The 20,218-nt window shown below is 36.3% G+C and overlaps 1 protein-coding gene across 1 annotated transcript in view; it reads left to right on the top strand.

The window, feature by feature from the left end:
* The window catches only part of LOC133531144 (probable ATP-dependent RNA helicase DHX35), an 87,977-nt gene that overhangs the window by 59,995 nt on the left and 7,764 nt on the right, over positions 1-20,218 (top strand). Inside the window, exons 10-12 of the mRNA XM_061869271.1 lie at positions 12,219-12,360; positions 12,967-13,086; positions 14,689-14,855. Coding sequence (XP_061725255.1) covers positions 12,219-12,360; positions 12,967-13,086; positions 14,689-14,855 — 429 coding nt within the window. The remainder of the gene's footprint in view (positions 1-12,218; positions 12,361-12,966; positions 13,087-14,688; positions 14,856-20,218) is intronic.

Here is a 20,218-nt window from a genome sequence, read left to right on the forward strand (position 1 = left end):
ACCAGTGGCAATCTAGCGAACGATGTTTGTACATAGATTTCACTCAATGAGGAAAAAATAAAGAGGAGAGGCCCTATTCTACTATAGATACTTTGTGTTATACAAATGTATATGAAATCGACATAGAAACATAAAAACATATTCTGTCTCTTTCTTTCCAACATCCCATCACGTATGATGAAAGAGATAACATGACATTTAGTTGCTCTTAATTCCGGTACTGTTTGACTTTATTACCACGTGTTTATTTCCGGCTGCCAGCCGCCATCTTAACCGCCAGACGTCAAACCCGCTGTTTGTAGTAGATCGGCTGTCAAGTGGACAACAACTTTGTAGTTTAAATAGTAGTTTTCGTTGTTAAAATCAGTTTTAGCGTTCGGTTTTGTGGTGTGGACATCAAGTGATGCTATCGCAATATGCCTATGTGTTCAATAAAACAGTGTGGTGCACGAAAATCGAAAAATCGACCGAATTTGACCCTTCACAGGTTAGTAACCGTTTTTCATCAAAAAAGTACACTTAAGTTCTAGTTTTTGCCTAGTTCTTATGCTTCTTAAGACATGTTTGATGTCTCTAATATGAATATATACATATATTCTATATTTGCCTTGTATTTTCATGATTTAAATCATATAGTATATTTGACAGTCTAGCATAGGGAAGTGCTAATGTCGATTGCCGGCGTCGCCTAGAAAAAGCTATTTTAATACTAATGTGTCTATTACAACTTTACAGTGTTCCAAAAAATGAAGTTTTGCGTCGAAAATGGCTTAACGCTATTGGCCTGGAGAACATAAATCCGCGACATAAAGAACTGTATATCTGTTCCCTACATTTTGAGGAATCCCATTTCAACAGAACTCTAGACGTGGTGAGATTGCGTGAAAATGCCGTACCGACGTTGTTTAATATGGTAAATCTATTATATACTTAGCATCTAAAACTAATGACTAAATCCTTATTTCATACCATTTTAATGGTAATTTCGCTTTATGACCACTATGTGTCTTATTTTTTTTATCTGGGATGTTATTAAAGTTCATTTATTGTCTTTGATTAAATGTCTCTTCTTTTTACAGCCATCAACATCTAAACATATGATATACACACAAAAAGAAAATTTGGATCCGTCACCAAAAATGGTACTATTTGCTGTGGTATTTTTTAAATCAACATTAAATATCCTACGAATTTATAATACAAAATTTGATAACTTCTATTCATATCAACTTAATTTAATATAAATTTAATTTTCAGCCGCCAATTTCAAAACCGGTTCTGGTATTATGTGGCACGGGTAATGTTCCAGAAGAACAAGATACTGCAATGAGTCACCAAGAAAATAAATTGACTCCAGCTCATGAAATGGTAAATTACATAAAACACATACATTATTCTTTTCATAGTCTTTGTACATGTACATACATAGTGAAAACTAATATTGTAAGTTTCTCTACTTTATATATATTTTTTTTTATTTCAGCTGCCAACTTCAAAAAATGTGCCTGTTTTGTGTGAAACTGGTAATATTCAAGGAAAGATGGAGCCAAAGAAATATTCGTTTCCGGCTTATGATATGGTAAGGATTTGTTCTATAGACCGTGTTTTTATTTTTATTTCTGTTAATTTCAAGGGTGCATTCCTGAGCTTAAAGTAAGTAACTTACTCTAAGACAATGGTATTCTAATTAACTCCATTTCGGAGGTAATCAATAATCTATTTTTATCTTATAAAGCCCTTACGAACGTATGCACTTGTCTTAGGGCCTGTTTACATATTGATTAGTATTTAGTACGAGTTTGCCTCTAAATGTAAGTACTATCTCGGACGATTGATGTTAGAAATGACATTGATGTCACAGTTTTCAAATGTTAGGTTGAATTAAATGTAATGCCCGTATTACAACAACGCTATAAGCAACATTTAATTATTTTTTATAAAAGTAAAAACAATAAAATAGTAAAAAAAAATTTTTTTTTTTTTAATTAACTATGCTATTAAGTTTTCTTAAACGTACTTACCCATACCCTAAAGTTAACGGGATTCAATAAAATCACGGTGTATAGACAGTGATTGATCCAATCCGTAACAAACTTTTATTATGATTTTTTCCAATGAAAACTATTTTTTAATATATATTTTTATCAATTGAAAATAATTGTAATTGGTAATGATATACATTATACAATGAACATATTGTATAAAATATAATAAAAATGAATTATACATTTTTAATGTAAAATAAAAGTCCTAACAGGTTCTGAGAAAAGGTCCCACAGCAAACATAGGAAAAAGTTAAAATTTCGTGAGATTTGACTGAAACCACCTTTTCCCTGTTTGCTGCTGGGTCCTTTGTTGTCCCATAACTTATTTCTCGCTCAGCTATACTCATGTTATTATTAATTTTCTTTTAGCCATCATCATCAGCCGCTGGCCAAGATAGCATTTTTCAAGAAGAAGAGGTTCTCCTGAAAGAGCAACCAGCGAGGGAAATTCTGATTCCTGCCGCAGGCCAGGTAATATTTAGTATTTAATAAAGAACCTCAAATATGTTCGAAATTTAAATGTATAAGTTTTTTCTTGGTTTCTTTTTTCGGGAGTATTAACTATCTGTTTGGGGCTAACTGTACTGTATCTATGGATCTGAGGAATCTGAAAATATAAAATTTTTATTTTAATTATTTTAAAGCAAAAATAGTTGTATATTTAAAAGTTCTAAGAAAGCCGGAATGTAGATCTAGAGGGGTTATATTCTTGAGTTTTTTTGTCTCATGCGTTTTCTCTCGCTCTGCTATACTCACGTTATTCATTATTTTTACTTCAGCCATCGTCGTCATCAGCCGCAAGTCAAGCTAGCATTTTACAAAAAAAAATTATCCCCTTGACAGAGCAACCTGCTAAAACAAAGAAAATTTTGGTTCCTGCTGCAAACCAGGTAAGATATGTGTTTATTCATTTTTTTAAGAGCCCTAGATGTGCGACCAATAGCAAGAGGCGATTTAGTCAGTTTTGACGCATTTGACTTTTAAAATTTTTATAACCCTAGCTTTTTAAAACGAACCCCTAGAAAACATTTTTTACCGTAGCGTTTAACTATAACGGTACAGGTTAAAATCAAAATATTAAATATTATAAATATATTACTAATATCATAAATATATTGTTTCTAGGTCAGCCAGCAGTTCAATAAGTTCCAAAAACTGGAAAAAATCTGTCAAGAGCAAAAGAAGAAGATTAAAAGATTGCAAGAGAAGGTGCGGAGGCAAGGAAAAAAGATCGGGAATTTGGAAGACATTCTCAAAGATTTAAAACAAAAATTGATTATAAATAATGAACAATCTATACTTCTGGAGGAATGCGGTGGCTCTCAGGATTTTTTAAAGCGACAGATTGCAAAATCTAAAGGGTTGCCGTTAGAAAAAAAATATTCTGAAGAAATACGGAAATTTGCCTTGACATTACACTTTTTGTCACCCAAGGCTTATGATTATATCAGAAGAGTATACAACACGTGTTTGCCACACCCCCGCACCCTATCAAAGTGGTACCAAAACGTAAATGCAGAAGCTGGCTTTACTAAAGAAGCATTTGATACTTTGAAGAAGAAGGTAGAGCAAAGTAAGCCACAACAAATTTTGTGCGCTCTTGTCTTAGATGAGATTGCCATCAGAAAAGGCTTAACATGGGACCCCAAAGCCCAAAAATATCATGGTCGTGTAGATTATGGTCACCATATCGATTGTGATTCAGCCGAAGAAGCCAATCAGTGTCTGGTGTTAATGTTAACATGCATTAATGGTGCTTGGAAACTGCCAATCGGCTATTTTTTTATAACATCCCTAAGCGGCGAGCAAAAATGTCTTCTGGTAGAAACTGCCATTCAAATGACGGAAAACACAGGCGCTCAAGTAGTATCCGTTACTTGCGACGGTCCGGCTTCCAATTTTAGCATGTTTTCTGCATTGGGTTGTCCCCTTAATAAAACTCAAGAAAGCACATCATTTAAAACCGACAACGACAACAGAGTTCACTCATTTATAGACCCATGTCACGCAATCAAACTCATCAGAAATACCTTAGGTGACTTAAGGGTACTGATCGATGGTCTGGGAAGAAAAGTAGAGTTCAGATATCTACAACTTTTGTTGAGCTTGCAAGAGCAGCATGGATTGCATCTCGCAACAAAAATATCAAAGGCTCATATCTTCTATGAAAAACAGAAGATGAAGGTGCGATTGGCAACACAGTTGCTAAGCAATTCCGTCGCTGACGCCTTATTGTTTTGTAAAAATGAATTACAATTGGAGGACTTTAAAGATTGTGAAGGCACTGTGAACTTTATTAATACTATTAACAACGTATTTGATATACTAAACAGCCACTCTATGCGGCCTCCTGGCTTAAAAAAGGCAATGTGTCCGGCCAATATAGGCTTTATTCGGGCATTTTTTGAAGGCGCCATTGAATACTTACGAAGATTAAAGCTTCCTTCGGGAGAGCTCTTAATACAGTCCCGAAGGAAAACCGGCTTCATTGGCCTCATAATCGATATGACGAGCGCATTGAATCTGTACGAAGACGTGGTGGAAGAAAAAGCTCTATTAAAGTACATACCCATGTATAAAATCAGCCAGGACCATCTAGAGCTGTTTTTTTCCTCGATACGAGCGAGGGGAGGGTTCAACAACAACCCAAATGCTGTGCAGTTTCGTGCGGCGTACAAAAAATTGCTAGTGAGAGCAGAAATTCGGGATGGCGGGATAGGTAACTGCATCGCCCTCGAGCAAATAAATATTCTAACTTGCTCAAGCGCCAGTCCTATCGAAAATATTAATAACTTGACGGAAAAAAACAGGTTCGTCGAGATAGAGGAGGACCACAGCGAACTATACGAAACATATTTCGAGTCATTGGCGAGTGATACGAACAAATATGAAGAAAGTGTGGTGGAATATATAGCCGGTTTCGTATGCAGGAAACTGTCTAACAATTTAAAGTGCGACATTTGTTTGCAGTTATTAAGTGGCGAAGAAAATAAAAAGAGCCTCATTTATTTAAAATCAAGGGGAGGCTTGAAATATGCATCAACAGATGTAATAAATATAATTAAAAAAGCAGAGAACGTGATAAAAAAACATCTTGATACTAAAAAGAAGCCAGAAGAATATTATCTGTACGTCTTCAAATTCTTTGTTGAATTTTATGGTTTCGATAACCAAAACGTTTTATCCACCGGAAGCGTGGAACACGACACGAACCACAGGGTGCTATTAATAAAAAGCATTATTAAGGCCTATATCGACATTAGGTACCGGTATTACGGGAAAAAAGCCACAGAAAAGGTGTCTTACAGGAATTATTTTAATAAATTGATACTGTTCCGCAATGAATAAATTATGTGAAAAATTGTTTTTTTTTTTAACCCTTCTAAAGTTACTGCTACTACCATCTTACCTTTCAACACAAAGGAGATAACTAGGCCTATACAAAGTATGATCCCTATGGCACTTCCTTAAATTCTCTTATGGTGAGTCTTAATTTAAAAAACTATTAAAGAAATGAGTTTTTACTGTATTTTCATTACTTGAATATTACATTTCTAAATAAATAAATATGCTAAACTTCCGAATGATGGTCCCTATGACAGTGACAGTTTATTTTAATATGGCGCAGCTATCACGAAAAATGTTTGAAGACATTTTTTTGGAAGTTTAGTACATGAATTTATTTAGAAATATAACGTTTAAGTAATAAAATATGGTAAAAAGATATTGAATAAATTTTTAAACTAAACCCAGACAGCAAAGACTTGAAGGAACTGTCATAGGCACCATTCGACGCGAGAGGTATATATGCATACCAAATATCTAATTAATCTTAACGGAATCCAATATTCAATATCCAAATGGATAGAAATAAGCGAACTCTGCACCATCATTTATCAAACATGGTGCTATCGCACAGATCGTGAAAGTGTTCTCATAACACTCCCACAGTCTATCCTATTAAAAAACAAACTGCAGAGTTACGGACAGCAACCCGCTTGCAATTTACAGGCTTAGAAGGATTCGTCGACTCTATCCAGCTCAATATGGTGATTAACACTTAATTCAATCCACGTTGCTACTAAACTCCAGCTATGCTAATTTTCATGTCAAAATTAGCGATAGACAGGCAGATAACATATTTATCGATATCGATATTTTTTAAGACAGAGCAATGCAGCCCTACCGGAAGTACGCCATTTTTTCCGACAAAATAGTTTAGGTAGGCACGCTCATTTCGTAGGTACTTCTAGTCCATAGATTTATAGGTCTGTGATTTCACTAGTTCCGTAGAAGTTCAATTTATATTTAGGGAATGTTCCTTCCCACTTCTGATATTAGTGATTTTTGGAAGCGACATCCTTTTTGATGCTCGCCAATGTCTAAAAAAACGATCCATTGTTGTCCTTCTCGGCGATCTTATTATTTGCTATGTGCACGACTGTCACGCATCCTAGCAGCCGTAAATCTAATTGGGGAAAACGTCAGTTTACTCCATCTTATAAAACTACTCCAAAACCAAAAACTACTGTACGGATTTTCATACGTTTCATCTATCAATAGAGTGATTCTTGGGGAAGGTTTAGGTATATAACTTGTTAAGGTTTTGTGTAAATTGGTTGAAATATAACGATGTTGTCGGAAAAAATCACGCTGACTAGGAGCTTTAATCGAAAACGCTGCCTAATCCGTTTGAGCTATAACCATACAATGTATGGTGGCGTTGTCTCTTTCGTGTATCAATATTTTCAGACGTGACCGTACTCCTCAAACTGACCGACATTTAGACGTCGATTTTTAAAATTAACTTTTGTTTAGATTTTTAGTGAGTACACTTAAAAAAATTACTCTAAGACGAAATATATTGCGAATTTTGTGTGTTGTTTGAGTGCATACGTAATTCAACGGTCTTGCTTACAAGTTCATTCACTTTGAAAGACCCTGCACCTACTTAATCTTTCTGGTTTAACCCATTGGTTGAGTGGTAGAGAATGCCTTAAGGCATTAATTCCGCCATTTTTACCTTCATGTACTGTGCAATAAAAATTAAATAAATAACGGTTTATAATAGACCTCTGGAATAAGTTAGACCGCATCGTTCCAAAACACCCTACGAGTCTTCATTCGTAATGATTAATTAATGAAATAAAAGTTTAAAATTTAATAAAAACGCCATATTTTACGTACTTTATTATCAAATCAATGAACTTAAAAAAAATACGCAATTGTCACGCTTAGTAGATAATTCTACTTTTAACTTTCTCTACTATAAAGCGTGACGCGCAACTCGGTATTGACCCTTCCTGCGAAGCAGGAGATCTTGGGTTCGAATCCTGGTAAGGGCATTTATTTCTGTGTTTATCATAAATATTTATTCCTGATTATAGTGATTATATGGATGATAATTATGAACTCGCTTCTCCATTATACATCATCGCTCCGTTAATAAATTCAGAATAATCCGTTAGATGGCGCTGTACCAGTGGCAATCTAGCGAACGATGTTTGTACATAGATTTCACTAGTTCCGTAGAAGTTCACTTTATATTTAGGGATTGTTCTTTCCCACTTCTGATATTAGTGATTTTTGGAAGCGACATCCTTTTTGATGCTCGCCAATGTCTAAAAAAACGATTCATTGTGGTCCTCGGCGATCTTATTATTTGCTATGTGCGCGACTGTCACGCAACCTAGCAGCCGTAAATCTAATTAGGGAAAACGTCAGTTTACTCCATCTTATAAAACTACTCCAAAACTAAAAACTACTGTACGGATTTTCATACGACTTTGATCTATCAATAGAATGATTCTTGAGGAAGGTTTAGGTATATAACTTGTTAAGATTTTGTGTAAATTGGTTGAAATATAACGATGTTGTCGGAAAAAAAACACGCTGACTAGGAGCTTTAATCGAAAACGCTGCCTAATCCGTTTGAGCTATAACCACACAATGTATGGTGGGGTTGTCTCTCTTTCGTGGGTCTACAAAAAAGTCCGCGATCTTGAATGTCTATCTTTCAAGGATAACCTACAATACCCATTCTTAACTTCCAGATCACATAATATGTGGCATTTGTAAAGCTATTTACACGGATATATCATTGGCCTTAACGTCTATTATAAAATTTATAAACTATAGAAACAGTGTCAGGTAGGGCAACAACGTTTTTCATGGCTGTGTAAGCCAATACGGGAGCGGCAAACACGCCCACAAGTCTGGCAGGTGCAATGTGCCCGTGGCGAACAGGTGTCGCTTTGATGATGCTTGGCTCGCTTAGTTGCGAGTGTTTTAAACCAAGCGAGGTATGGGCAATGGGCATTTAAGAGAGGTATGGGCATTGTGAATGTCATCTCGCTTTGTGTGGTAGGGCACAGCCAGTGGATGTCATTCCAGATCTAGAGCAGAGCCCAACTGGGGAAGTACCTCCACCTTACAGAAAACAGCAGCCAAATAACACTAGACCCTACTCATAGTGTTGTGTTCCTGCCGGTGAGTAAGGTTGCCAGTGCTCAACGAGGGGGGGCGGGTTAAGGGTCGGCAACGCGCATGTAACTCCTCTGGAGTTGCAGGCGTACATAGGCTACGGAGACTGCTTACCATCAGGCGGGCCGTATGCTTGTTTGCCACCGACGTAGTATATAAAAATAAAAGCGTCATCGTGAATTTTACGCCCGTCGAACACCAGTTTGCGCCACTTGTCTCTATCCTCGGCAAGCTCCTCCCATTTGTGAACTGGTATGTTGAAGGCGTATGTTACACGGATACAGTATTAATAATTATCAAATTAAATACGCTAGTTATATAAGCATTTCATGCAGATTACAATGGCAATTTACACCATACAATTTAAATGAATATTTCAGGAGTAAACGTAGATTAAAGTTTAATTTCGAGCCATATAACTTGTACGAAATGTTAAAGACGCAGTTAGTTAAAATTCTTACCACCTTATGCGCTGGGATCGCTTTATTTACCCCCCACCATGCACTTCGCACGATCCCAATATGTAGTCACGTCTGAATATATAGGTACAAAAATGTGGCAAAAATATGTATACACTACCTTAATATATGGGCAATAAAGTCGTGTATACATATTTTTGGCACTTTTTTCGTATCAATATTTTCAGACGTGACCGTACTTCTGTCCGCGACTTCATCTAAGTAGAATGATGGTGATGACTGAATGGATTTTTATTCTTAATTTATTATTCTTACTTATATTTATTCTGGTTTTAAACGTAACAAAAACTCACGTACTCCGTTTTAACTTAGGTGGCCGACCCCCGGGACCCCTCGCCGTCATGGTTAACGAAACCGTTCTCCCACAAGTTAAAGATGCTGAGTTTTTAGTCGTAACAATCGATTCGGTTTAAAATAGGATACACAAATTGAAAATATTTGTAGTAAGTTGTCAGGAGTCTGCTTCGCTTAAAATGTCTGTCTCTCATACTTCCCAATGCACAGGTACGAAACAGCTACTTTGCACTATTCCATTCAGTACTTAACTACAGTCTCGAGTTGTGGGGACTCGCCGCTGACTGGCGCCGCGTGTTTGTGCTCCAGAAGCGCGCGGTACGGATAATAGTTCACGCCCCTCCCGGCTTACTGGCTCGGCAGCTATTTATATCTCTAAATATAATGATAATTCTGTCACAATACATATTTAATATCGCAAAATTCATAAGGACTAACATCGGTCACTTTCCATTAAGGCTCGACAACCTGCGATGTTTGAGAGACAGACAAAGGGGGGAACTAGCTACAACCAATTGCAGACTAACCAAGTCTACCAAAACCATCTATGTAATCGGTCCGAAGATCTACAATGCTATCCCAAATGACATACAAAACGTAGAAAAACACACTTTTATTTAGTTTCACCGCATATCTTCTTTGTATAAATCTACACATATAATATATATATATATATATATATATATATATATATATATACACCGTGTTTTTTTTTTATTTGCGTTAATTTCCAGGGTGCATTCCTGAGCTTAAATTAAGTAACTTTCCCAAAGACACCGATATTCTAATTACCTCCATTTCGGAGATAATCAATCATTAATTTTTATCTTATAAGGCCTTTACGAGCGTGTTCACTTGCCTTAGGGCCTGTTTACTTATTGATTAGTGTTTAGTGCGAGTTCATACATTTGCTACTAAACATAAGTACTATCTCGGACGATCGACGTTCGAAATGACATTGATATGTCACAGTTTTCAATTGTTTGGTTGAGTAAAATGTAATGCCCGTGTTACAACAACGCTATATGCAACATTTAGTTACTTTTTATAAAAATAAAAATAGTGAAAAAAAAAACAAAAAAAAAATTTTTTTTTGGAAATTAACTATGCCATTTAGTTTTTTTAAACGTACTTACCGATAATACCCCGAAGTTAACGAAATTCAATAAAAACACGGTGTATATATGTGCTTCAAATCTTGTAACATAAATTTGAACCACTTCCTGGTGTCTGTTTGAGCTGAAATTTGGTATATTTCCGTATTTCCGATGACAATGCAATAGTATGCTAACATGGAGCTGATCTGATGATGAAGTCGGAAGGTAGCCAAAGGAACTCTTCGATGAAAAAACGTAAACACATTGAGTTTAGGCTCATTTGAAAGGTGTCAAGAAGTACTTGATAGACGTACAAAAATGAGAAAGTGCAGTCGGCAATAAAAGTGTGTGTCAAAAATATTTTTGACGGGTACTTGTAGTATTTGATATTATAGCGGCAACAGAAATACATCATCTGTGAAAATTTCAACTGTCTAGCTACCACGGTTCATAAGACACAGCCTGGTGAAAGACGGGCGGACGGACGGACAGCGGTATACTCGTACCGTAATACTTTACAGATGTAAACCATCTAAAAGATGCGTAAAATCTAAGACAATTTTGTGCTTCGAATTCGACAGGTAAACGACAAACAGGTTGTCAAAAGTTGACATAGGACGATTTAGTAACCGCAGAACATATGGCCAAAGAGAATTTGAAATAGAGGTGAACTATCAAAGAAAATTTTGTAGACACATGTTAAATTTGTTAAATATCAAAAAGTGGCGCCGTCTTACCGGGCATCGGCTAAAGGTGGTGACCTCCTAGTGAGTATTATATTCTTTGGTGGTGACGCCATCGCTCGAAACGATGCCACCATACCTTTGGCCTTTGATCTATTAGATGCCTTTTAGGCCTTAGAGCTAACCTAACTGGTGATTAAACGCGTTTCAAGATTTATTTTACATTCACTGCACACTACCACATTACTTTACTGTATAATGAACTATCGATCTTCTTCTTCTTCTTCTTTCTTGCGTTGTCCCGGCATTTTGCCACGGCTCATAGGAGCCTGGGGTCCGCTTGACAACTAATCCCAAAATTTGGCGTAGGCACTAGTTTTTACGAAAACGACTGCCATCTGACCTTCCAACCCGGAGGGTAAACTAGACCTTGTTGGGATTAGTCCGGTTTCCTCACGATGTTTTCCTTCACCGAAAAACGACTGGTAAATATTAAATGATATTCCATACATAAGCTCCGAAAATCTCATTGGTACGAGCCGGGGTTTGAACCCGCGACATCCGGATTGTAAGTCGCACGCTCTTACGACTAGGCCACCAGCGCTTCAATATTACACTTTTAAACAATATTAATGAGCAAATATAAAAGGAATTCATCACGAGGCGTATAAGATGGCGTTCGAACAGGAAGCCAAAAACAATGCTTCTAAGATGTCACAACGGTACGATATGGATTGGCCTTTTTTGGTTGAAAAAATGTTACTTTTAAATATTAAATAAATATTATAGGAAACCATTACACAAATTAACTTAGTCCCACAGTAAGCTCAATAAGGCTTGTGTTGAGGTACTTAGACAACGATATATATAATATATAAATTTTTATAAATACTTAAATACATAGAAAACACCCATGACTCAGGAACAAATGTTCATACTCATCACACGAATAAATGCCCTGATCAGGATTTGAACCCGGGACCATCAGCTTCGTAGTCACTACCCACTAGGCCAAACTGGTCGTCAAACTTTACTTTTGACACCGACAGATCCATATCGTACCGCTGTGACATCTTAGAACCATTATCCGAATCGGGCCGTATGTTTCGCAAAATAAATCTTCAATTTTAATTTTAGTAATCGACTGCGGTTTCCACAAGCTGCCCTACTTCGATCCGTCGCTCGGCGTCGAGAGCCTGTGCGCGTGTCCGGCGGCGCGCCGCACCGCGCGGCAGCGCGCCGGCCGCGCGGGCCGGACGCGGGCCGGCAAGTGTTATAGGTAAGTTACCTAATTAAGGTAAATACATTAATATGCCTTATTTGATATAATTGTTACTGCCCACTAGGCCAAACCGGTCGTCATGATATAATTATGACGACCGGTTTGGCCTAGTGGGTAGTGACCCTGCCTACGAAGCCGACGGTCCCGGGTTCAAATCCTGGTAAGGACATTTATTCGTGTGATGAGCATGGATATTTGTTCCTGAGTCATGGGTGTTTTCTATGTATTTAAGTATTTATAAATATTTATATATTATATTTATCGTTGTCTAAGTACCCTCAACACAAGCCTTATTGAGCTTACTGTGGGACTTAGTCAATTTGTGTAATAATGTCCTATAATATATATTTTATATATATTTTTTAATATTTTAATTATTAAAAAGCTATAAAAAACAATAGATAAATAAAACTTGAATAATAATTGTACCCAGCTGACATATGTTATACCTAATATTTCTTATGATCTTAATTTTCTTTGACAATACACCTCTATTTCAAATTCTCTTTGGTATAAGTTACTCTATGGTTTTCTATATGTGCCAGTGCTGCGCTCTGACGGCAGAACATTGCAGTAATACCCACAATTTTGTTTTATTTTCAGGTTATATACAGAGGAGGAATTTGAAAAACTACCAGCCAGTGTTCCACCGGAGATATCGAGAAGTGACTTGTCATCTGTACTGCTGCAGCTGAAAGCTCTTGGCATACATAATTTACTCAGGTATACAAACATATTACTTTTTCATCACACTTGCTCGAAAAAGATCTTGTCATGGAGATGTACTGAAGGACAAAGGCCTATATTGTTCCCCCGGGAGTTATGCATTGTGAAAACAAAACTAGACTCTCCTCATACTCATTTATTCATAAAGTCAATTTACATGTCAAAATAAAGTTACTACTAAATTAAAGTTAAAATCTAACTTAAAATTTAAATTTAAACAAAGCGCATTTTCATGTTTAAAATTAAAAATAGAATTACAGTTAGGGACTCCCTAGGAAGTTATAACTTTTTTTTATTAGCTACTTATTCATACAAAACAAGTACAATAAATGAGTTTTACTTTCAAAATAGTGACGTTTATAGTAGATTTTTTTTTATGTTTAAAATTATTTAATTTGATTAGCTTAACAGCCGTATGTAAAAATGTAATATTTTTACGTAATTTTCTAACGTGGCTGAATGCCGAATAGGTCTGTGAGTCGATGTCTAACTTGTCAAGAAATTACAAAATGGCGGACGAATGTTTGATATGTCACCGTATTTAACAATTATTTCGCTTAAAAATTAGAATTTTCATCGCAAGTGTGATGAAAAACATTGTGTGTAACTCCGGGGGTAAGAATATTGCAGACTACCCTCGTATCCAAAATTTCACTTACTGCTAAAAATTTAAATATAATAATAAATATAAAAGATTGCTCGCATCGGTCCACCAACGCGTATGGCTCCTGTAGAAGCTACTCGTTATGGAGCGAAACTTGTGCCATTTTCAACTTGAAACACAGGAACTAGTTTTTAGACGTACCGAAAGGGTAAAAACGGGACCCTATTACTAAGACTCCACTGTCCGTCTGTCTGTCAGTCTCCTGGCTGTATCTCATGAACCGTGATAGTTAGACAGTTGAAATTTTTACAGATAAATAAATAAATAAATATTATAGGACATTATTACACCAATTGACAAGTCCCATAGAAAGCTCAATAAGGCTTGTGTTGAGGGTACTTAGACAACGATATATATAATATATAAATATTTATAAATACTTAAATACATAGAAAACACCCATGACTCAGGAACGAATATCCATGCTCATCACAAGAATATATGCCCTTACCAGGATTTGAACCCGGGACCATCAGCTTCGTAGGCAGCAGGTAGGTAGTAGGTAGGTAGGTAGGTATGATGTATTTCTTTTGCCGCTGTAACTACAAATACTAAAAACAGAATAAAATAAATATTTAAGTGAAGCTCCCATACAACAAATGTGATTTTTATGCCATTTTTGCGTAATGGTACGGAACCCTCCGTACGCGAGTGGCCGGTTTTGTATATTTAATATGTCTGTGTCTCAAGGACGTTGTATTAAAATTGCTACTTACCTACCAATATCAGAGCCAGAGGGCCTACCGCGAACACCGAAGTTCATAAATTGCGGGCATCTTTCTCTGTCACTTATTAATTACACCTTAATTGGAGTACAAGAGAAAGATGCTCGCAATTAGTTAAATTCGGTATTCGTGGTAAGCCCTCTAGTACCTCTATATTGTATTTATCCGTGTTAGATTGTATGATTTCGAACCGTATCTCTTTGTCTTAAGGTTCACATTCCCAACGCCGCCGCCAGCTAGAAGTCTCCTCTCCGGCCTAGAAACACTTTACGCGTTAAAGGCAATAGACAAAGATGGAAACCTGACTCCTTTGCTAGGAGAGAATATGGCCGAGTTACCTCTGAGACCCATGTGCGCGAAGATGCTGTGTAACAGCGGTAAGTTGCATATTGTAATGACATAATTGAACATAGTGCTATCACATGTAGTTTGAGCAATACATAAACGAATACGAGTAAAGCATTGTGTGTGTATATAACCCTTTAGCATCAAAATTTGAGGAAGTCTCATACAAACTTTCATCCCCTAGTTTAAGGGGTTGGGGGGTAAAAGTTCCAAGTTTTAGATTTTTTTAGTGGTTTGTGCGCTAATACTGGGTTACATACCAAATTTCGCCTTTCTAGGACTTCGGGAAGTACCTTAAAATTTTTGATGATCATCAGTGAGTGAGTCAGTGACGAAAAAGGGTTTTTTTAGATGTCAATATAAACTAAACTATAAGAGACATGTAATTGAAACTTTCTATATTTAATAAGTTCACTATTGTCATCATATCCCGAGAATTTTGTTTATCTGGTATGATCCAAACCCAAGTTATGAGGGTTCAAAAAAACGACGAAGCGCTTCGAGAATGCATGTATTTCCTTTGTTGTTTTTATTATATTTGTTTGACATTTAGAATTTATTCTAGAAACAATCTAGACTAGTATTTTTTATAAAAAAAAAATTGTATGACTATATTTTGTGAAATTTTTAGTATTCAATTTGATCTATGAATTATATTCATTAGTATTATATATGGAACAATATTTACAACATCAATAAATTGCTCTGATAATTAGCTTAAGATAATTATATGTAATACTGTCTTACTATTCATAAGTGCTTGTTGCTAGGCCTACATGAATAAAGTATATTTGAATTGAATTGAAATTGAAAGAAAAGGTAAATAGCGCCCTTGCGTTTCGCTCGTCTTGGCGGAGGCACTGCCGTCTGCCGTGCCCCCAGATAAAAATCAATTTAAGACTAAATTGACCGTCCAGTGGGCCTCATTATGGGGTTGGTATTTTCTAATAAACCAATCCATTTGTGCATAATGAAATAACAATTTTTGAAATCGGTTCACATGATAGAGAATTATCCTAAAAACCAACATACGTGTAATGCAATCGTGCAAATTAGTTAGACAATTTGCCGATAGATGGCGCCGTACACAATTATACTTAGTATAGGTTCTTCTGTTCAAAAGTCTTTCGCCCTTATAGTTACGAGAGATAATTCAAAGTTTCTACGGAACCCTCGGTGCACGAGTTAAACTACCTCTCACTTGACCCGTTTTTTTTAATTCTTATTATGTATTTATGTCACTTTATTGCACATAAACAGGTTAACAAAACAGACAAAAAATGTTATATACAAAGTCGAACTTATCCCTAAAAGGGATCTCTTCCTAGTTCCAGCTAACCTTTGAGAAACTGCGAAAGGAAAATTATTTTTAAGGTCCCTATTCACTCCAATGGGGTTGGCCGGTCGAAGTATTAAACAGATGGCGCCATCATAGCTTGCCCTGTCAATCCCTAGAATTGTGTCAAATTCTTGTTTTTTTTTGGAATTTTGTGACCTGGATTCCAGTACTTTAAGCCAAATCTCATAGAACAAAACTAGAGACAGGGGCAAGCTATGATGGCGCCATCTATGCAAACCTTTGACAGTTGCCAACCCCGTTGACAGTATACTATACTCTATATGACGTCAAAGGACATCATACATACAAAAACTAACATAATAATAATAAGAATTTGATTAATATTTAGTAGTCTCCGTATATGAAGTATATTCCATACAGGAACATCGTTCGCTAGTTTCCGGGTAGTACAGCGACATCTAGTGTGACATTGGTACAACAGTTTATTAGATGGCGAATGGCGCGAAAGCTAAAGCGCCACACAAGTTTTATAGAAGGGTATGAAAAATAAGCTGCTTTACTAAAAGTGAAAAAATTGCTTTTTATGTTAATTTTTTACATGTAATGTAACTGAATTGAAAAGTCTTGTTTTTGAGTTACTATCATCACTTGACAGGTCTGTAAAATAACGTTTAAGGTTTCCAAAACGGTTTTTCTTGATAAAATGGTTGAAACGTCACTTTTACCTAAGCTTTAAATTGAGAACTCCTTATTATTGATCAAAATTGTGACAATACTTGTAAGAAACATCACCTACCTTGCTAAATGGCTTTTAGTTACTTTTGCGTATTTATACAGGGTGTAATCGTTAAGTGTGGCCAGGCCATAATTCCGTAAATATAACAGATATCAGAAAACTTCCAACTGATATCGAAAGTGCGTTACCCAATGAGTAAAATTACATTAAAAACTTTTTTTGAATAGATGAAGTAATATTAAAAATACTAAGTTAACACTCCCATACATTTAGTATGACGACTTACAGCCTCAAAGAATGTCGGGTGTCGTAAGAGGTAAAACTGTTTGAGATTCGTTATTTGTATGAATACATTGTAATAAAATAATAAAACTACCGTTTATGAAATAATTACTCGAACATTTATTTTGAAATGAATAATTATTTTATTTACAACAGTTGCTCGATGTGACGTCCTTCTTGTGCGATACATACACGGGCCCTCCTAACTGTTTCTAAATGATGAAGAAATGATAATTAATTGATATGGAGTAAGTAGTTAACATAAGAAAATTCATGAATCATTTGATAACGGTGAAATGCCTCGGCCGTATAAACTAGTATTTGAATGAACGGCTTACCTACTAAATGTATGAAAGGGTTTGAAGTTTATATTTGGGATATTTCTGCTTTTATTCAAAAAAAGTTATGAGTGTAATTTTACTCATTGGGTAACGCACTTTCGATATCAGTTGGAAGTTTTCTGATATCTGTTATATTTATGGAATTATGGCCTGGCCACACTTAACGATTACACCCTGTATTACACGGACACGATTCTACACACGATTCTACGATCAAATTAAATACGTTAGTTATATTAACACATTCACTGCCGGGAACCCACCTGGTGGGCGCTCGTGAACTTTGTTCAGACCCGCTGGGCGGGTTGTTTTGTACGCAGCTATAGAACACGGGTTTCTGGGGTAGTGCGCCGTTTTTGTCTGGCAGTGAATGTGTTTACATAAGCATTTCATACAGATTACAATGGTCCCGTACACCGCACGATTTAAATAGATATGTCAGGAGTAATCGTAAATGAAAGTTTCATTTCGAGCCATATAACTTGTACGAAATGTTTAAGACGCTATCCACAGTTAGTTCTAATTTTTACCACCTTATGCGCTGGGATCGGATCGCTTTACTTACCCCCAACATGCACTTCGCACGGTCCCATAACTGTTGTCATAAATACACTGGGTTACAAAATAAAAACAATATTTATGAAGATACTTAATTAAAAAAATGTAGGTTTAATTAAAACACGCCCCTGGATATACCTAAGATGAAATTGATTTAAATTTGAAAATTTAATTGTTTATTTACCTCTTCACGGGCCCATGTTCTAATTGCTGCCAAAACTTTCAAATGGGGTGGTATAAAGCCTCTTGAATCACCAGCTAGGTCATTTTTCACTATGACGATGATAAAAGATGCAGTAGATCGAGAAAATCTGTATTTCGATTTATAATCTTTTTCTTGAAGTTCTTCCAGTGGATTCTTACGTATTTTATAATATTTTACAGTACATATGGTGCAACTTTACCGCACTAGTGCGAAAATTAGCATATTACGTTACTGTGTCGAACATTTAAAGGGCCATATGTACTGTAAAACGTTGTACGATACATATGCGAATAGGTAATTCGCAACTCGTGTCGATTTAAAACACTCCCTTCGGTCGTGTTTTAATTTATCGCCACTCGTTTCGTATTTCCTATTTTTCGCACTTGTATCGTAATGTACTATTACATGCCTCAATAATGGCATCAAGTTCCCCACCTCATTTAATTCATCTAAATTCCTTAAATCGTCAATAAAATAATCTCTTTCCATTTTCTTTGCACAACAAATAAATCACAAGCAATGCGATGGTAAAGCCTAAATAAATAACCGGCCAAGAGCATGTCGGGCCACGCTCAGTGTAGGGTTCCGTAGTTACTCTTCCGTCACAATAAGCTAAACTGGAGCTTAAAGTAAAGTTAATTGTTAACCAAGGGATGAAACGGTACCTTTCACTCGAGATAAACAAATAGGCTTTGCATAATCAGTACCTAATTAAAGTAAGTCTTTTTACTATGAAGGGAAAACTTTTTGCGATAACTCAAAAACAGCTAAACTGATCATGTCCGCTATAGTTTTCATTTAATGTCTTTCTTAAGCTCTACTTCCACGATTTTTTTCATATTTTTTGGACCTATGGTTCATTTTTTTTTTCTTTCGGAGCGATTATCTCCGAATATATTCACTTTATCAAAAAATGTTCCTTGAAAACCCCTATTAGTTTTGAAAGACCTTTCCAACAATACCCCACACTCTCGGGTTGAAGCGAAAAAAAAAATTCATCCCCACTTTACGTGTAGGGGAGGTACCCTAAAAAAGATTTTATTGTACGACTTTGTCGGCTTTATTGATTTATATATCCATGCTAAATTTCAGCTTTCTAGCACTAACGACCACGGAGCAAAGCCTCGGACAGACAGACAGACAGACAGACAGACAGACGGACATGGCGAAACTATAAGGGTTCCGTTTTATGCCATTTGGCTACTAACTAACTAACTGCTTTGGCTCAGCGATCCAAACAGAATCTTGGCCTCCGAAACGAGAGAACGCCACTTGTCCCGATCCAGCGCGGTTTCCTGCCATGAATTGGCATTCAGCCGACGCAGGTCCGCCTCCACGATATCACACCAGCGGTACCTGGGCCATTTGGCTACGGAACCCTAAAAAGCCATAGATTACAAACAAAACGTCAAAATAGACAGCTACTCTATGCTTACTAATTCGTTAAACTATGTGGTACCTAGGTTTAACTTTTACTACGAGAGTAAAGTCTGATTAGCTTACTCTGTATTTATTAATACTGAATTATACTAATCTTGAGTTACACCTCGAATTATAGTTACGCCTACTTTACTCCATGTTTATTAATAAGACTGCATAAGAGTTTAGTAACAGGCATTTTAAAAACGTTAGTTACTTATGTAACTTGACACTGACAGTTCTGTACCCCTAGTGTAAATAAATTCGATTTTGAAACGTGACGTACGCGTTTGCGTTTAGTCTCATTTTGTATTGGATTTAGAAGCGGGACGTTTAGGAAACTCAAAATCCTATACAAAATGAGACTTAACGCAAACGCGTTCGTCACGTTATGATGTCGATAAAATTTACACTAGGGGTACAGATCCGTAACTAATACGGAAGGTGGAGATAAGGAACGACATCTCCATGTACCAAAAAGTGTCATCAAAAAACTTTAAATAGGTGGCGCTACAATACCTAGAGTACTTGAACAAAAAAATCAAATCATAGAC

This window comes from Cydia pomonella, chromosome 24 (assembly GCF_033807575.1).
Source record: "Cydia pomonella isolate Wapato2018A chromosome 24, ilCydPomo1, whole genome shotgun sequence".
Taxonomy (NCBI): domain Eukaryota; kingdom Metazoa; phylum Arthropoda; class Insecta; order Lepidoptera; family Tortricidae; genus Cydia; species Cydia pomonella.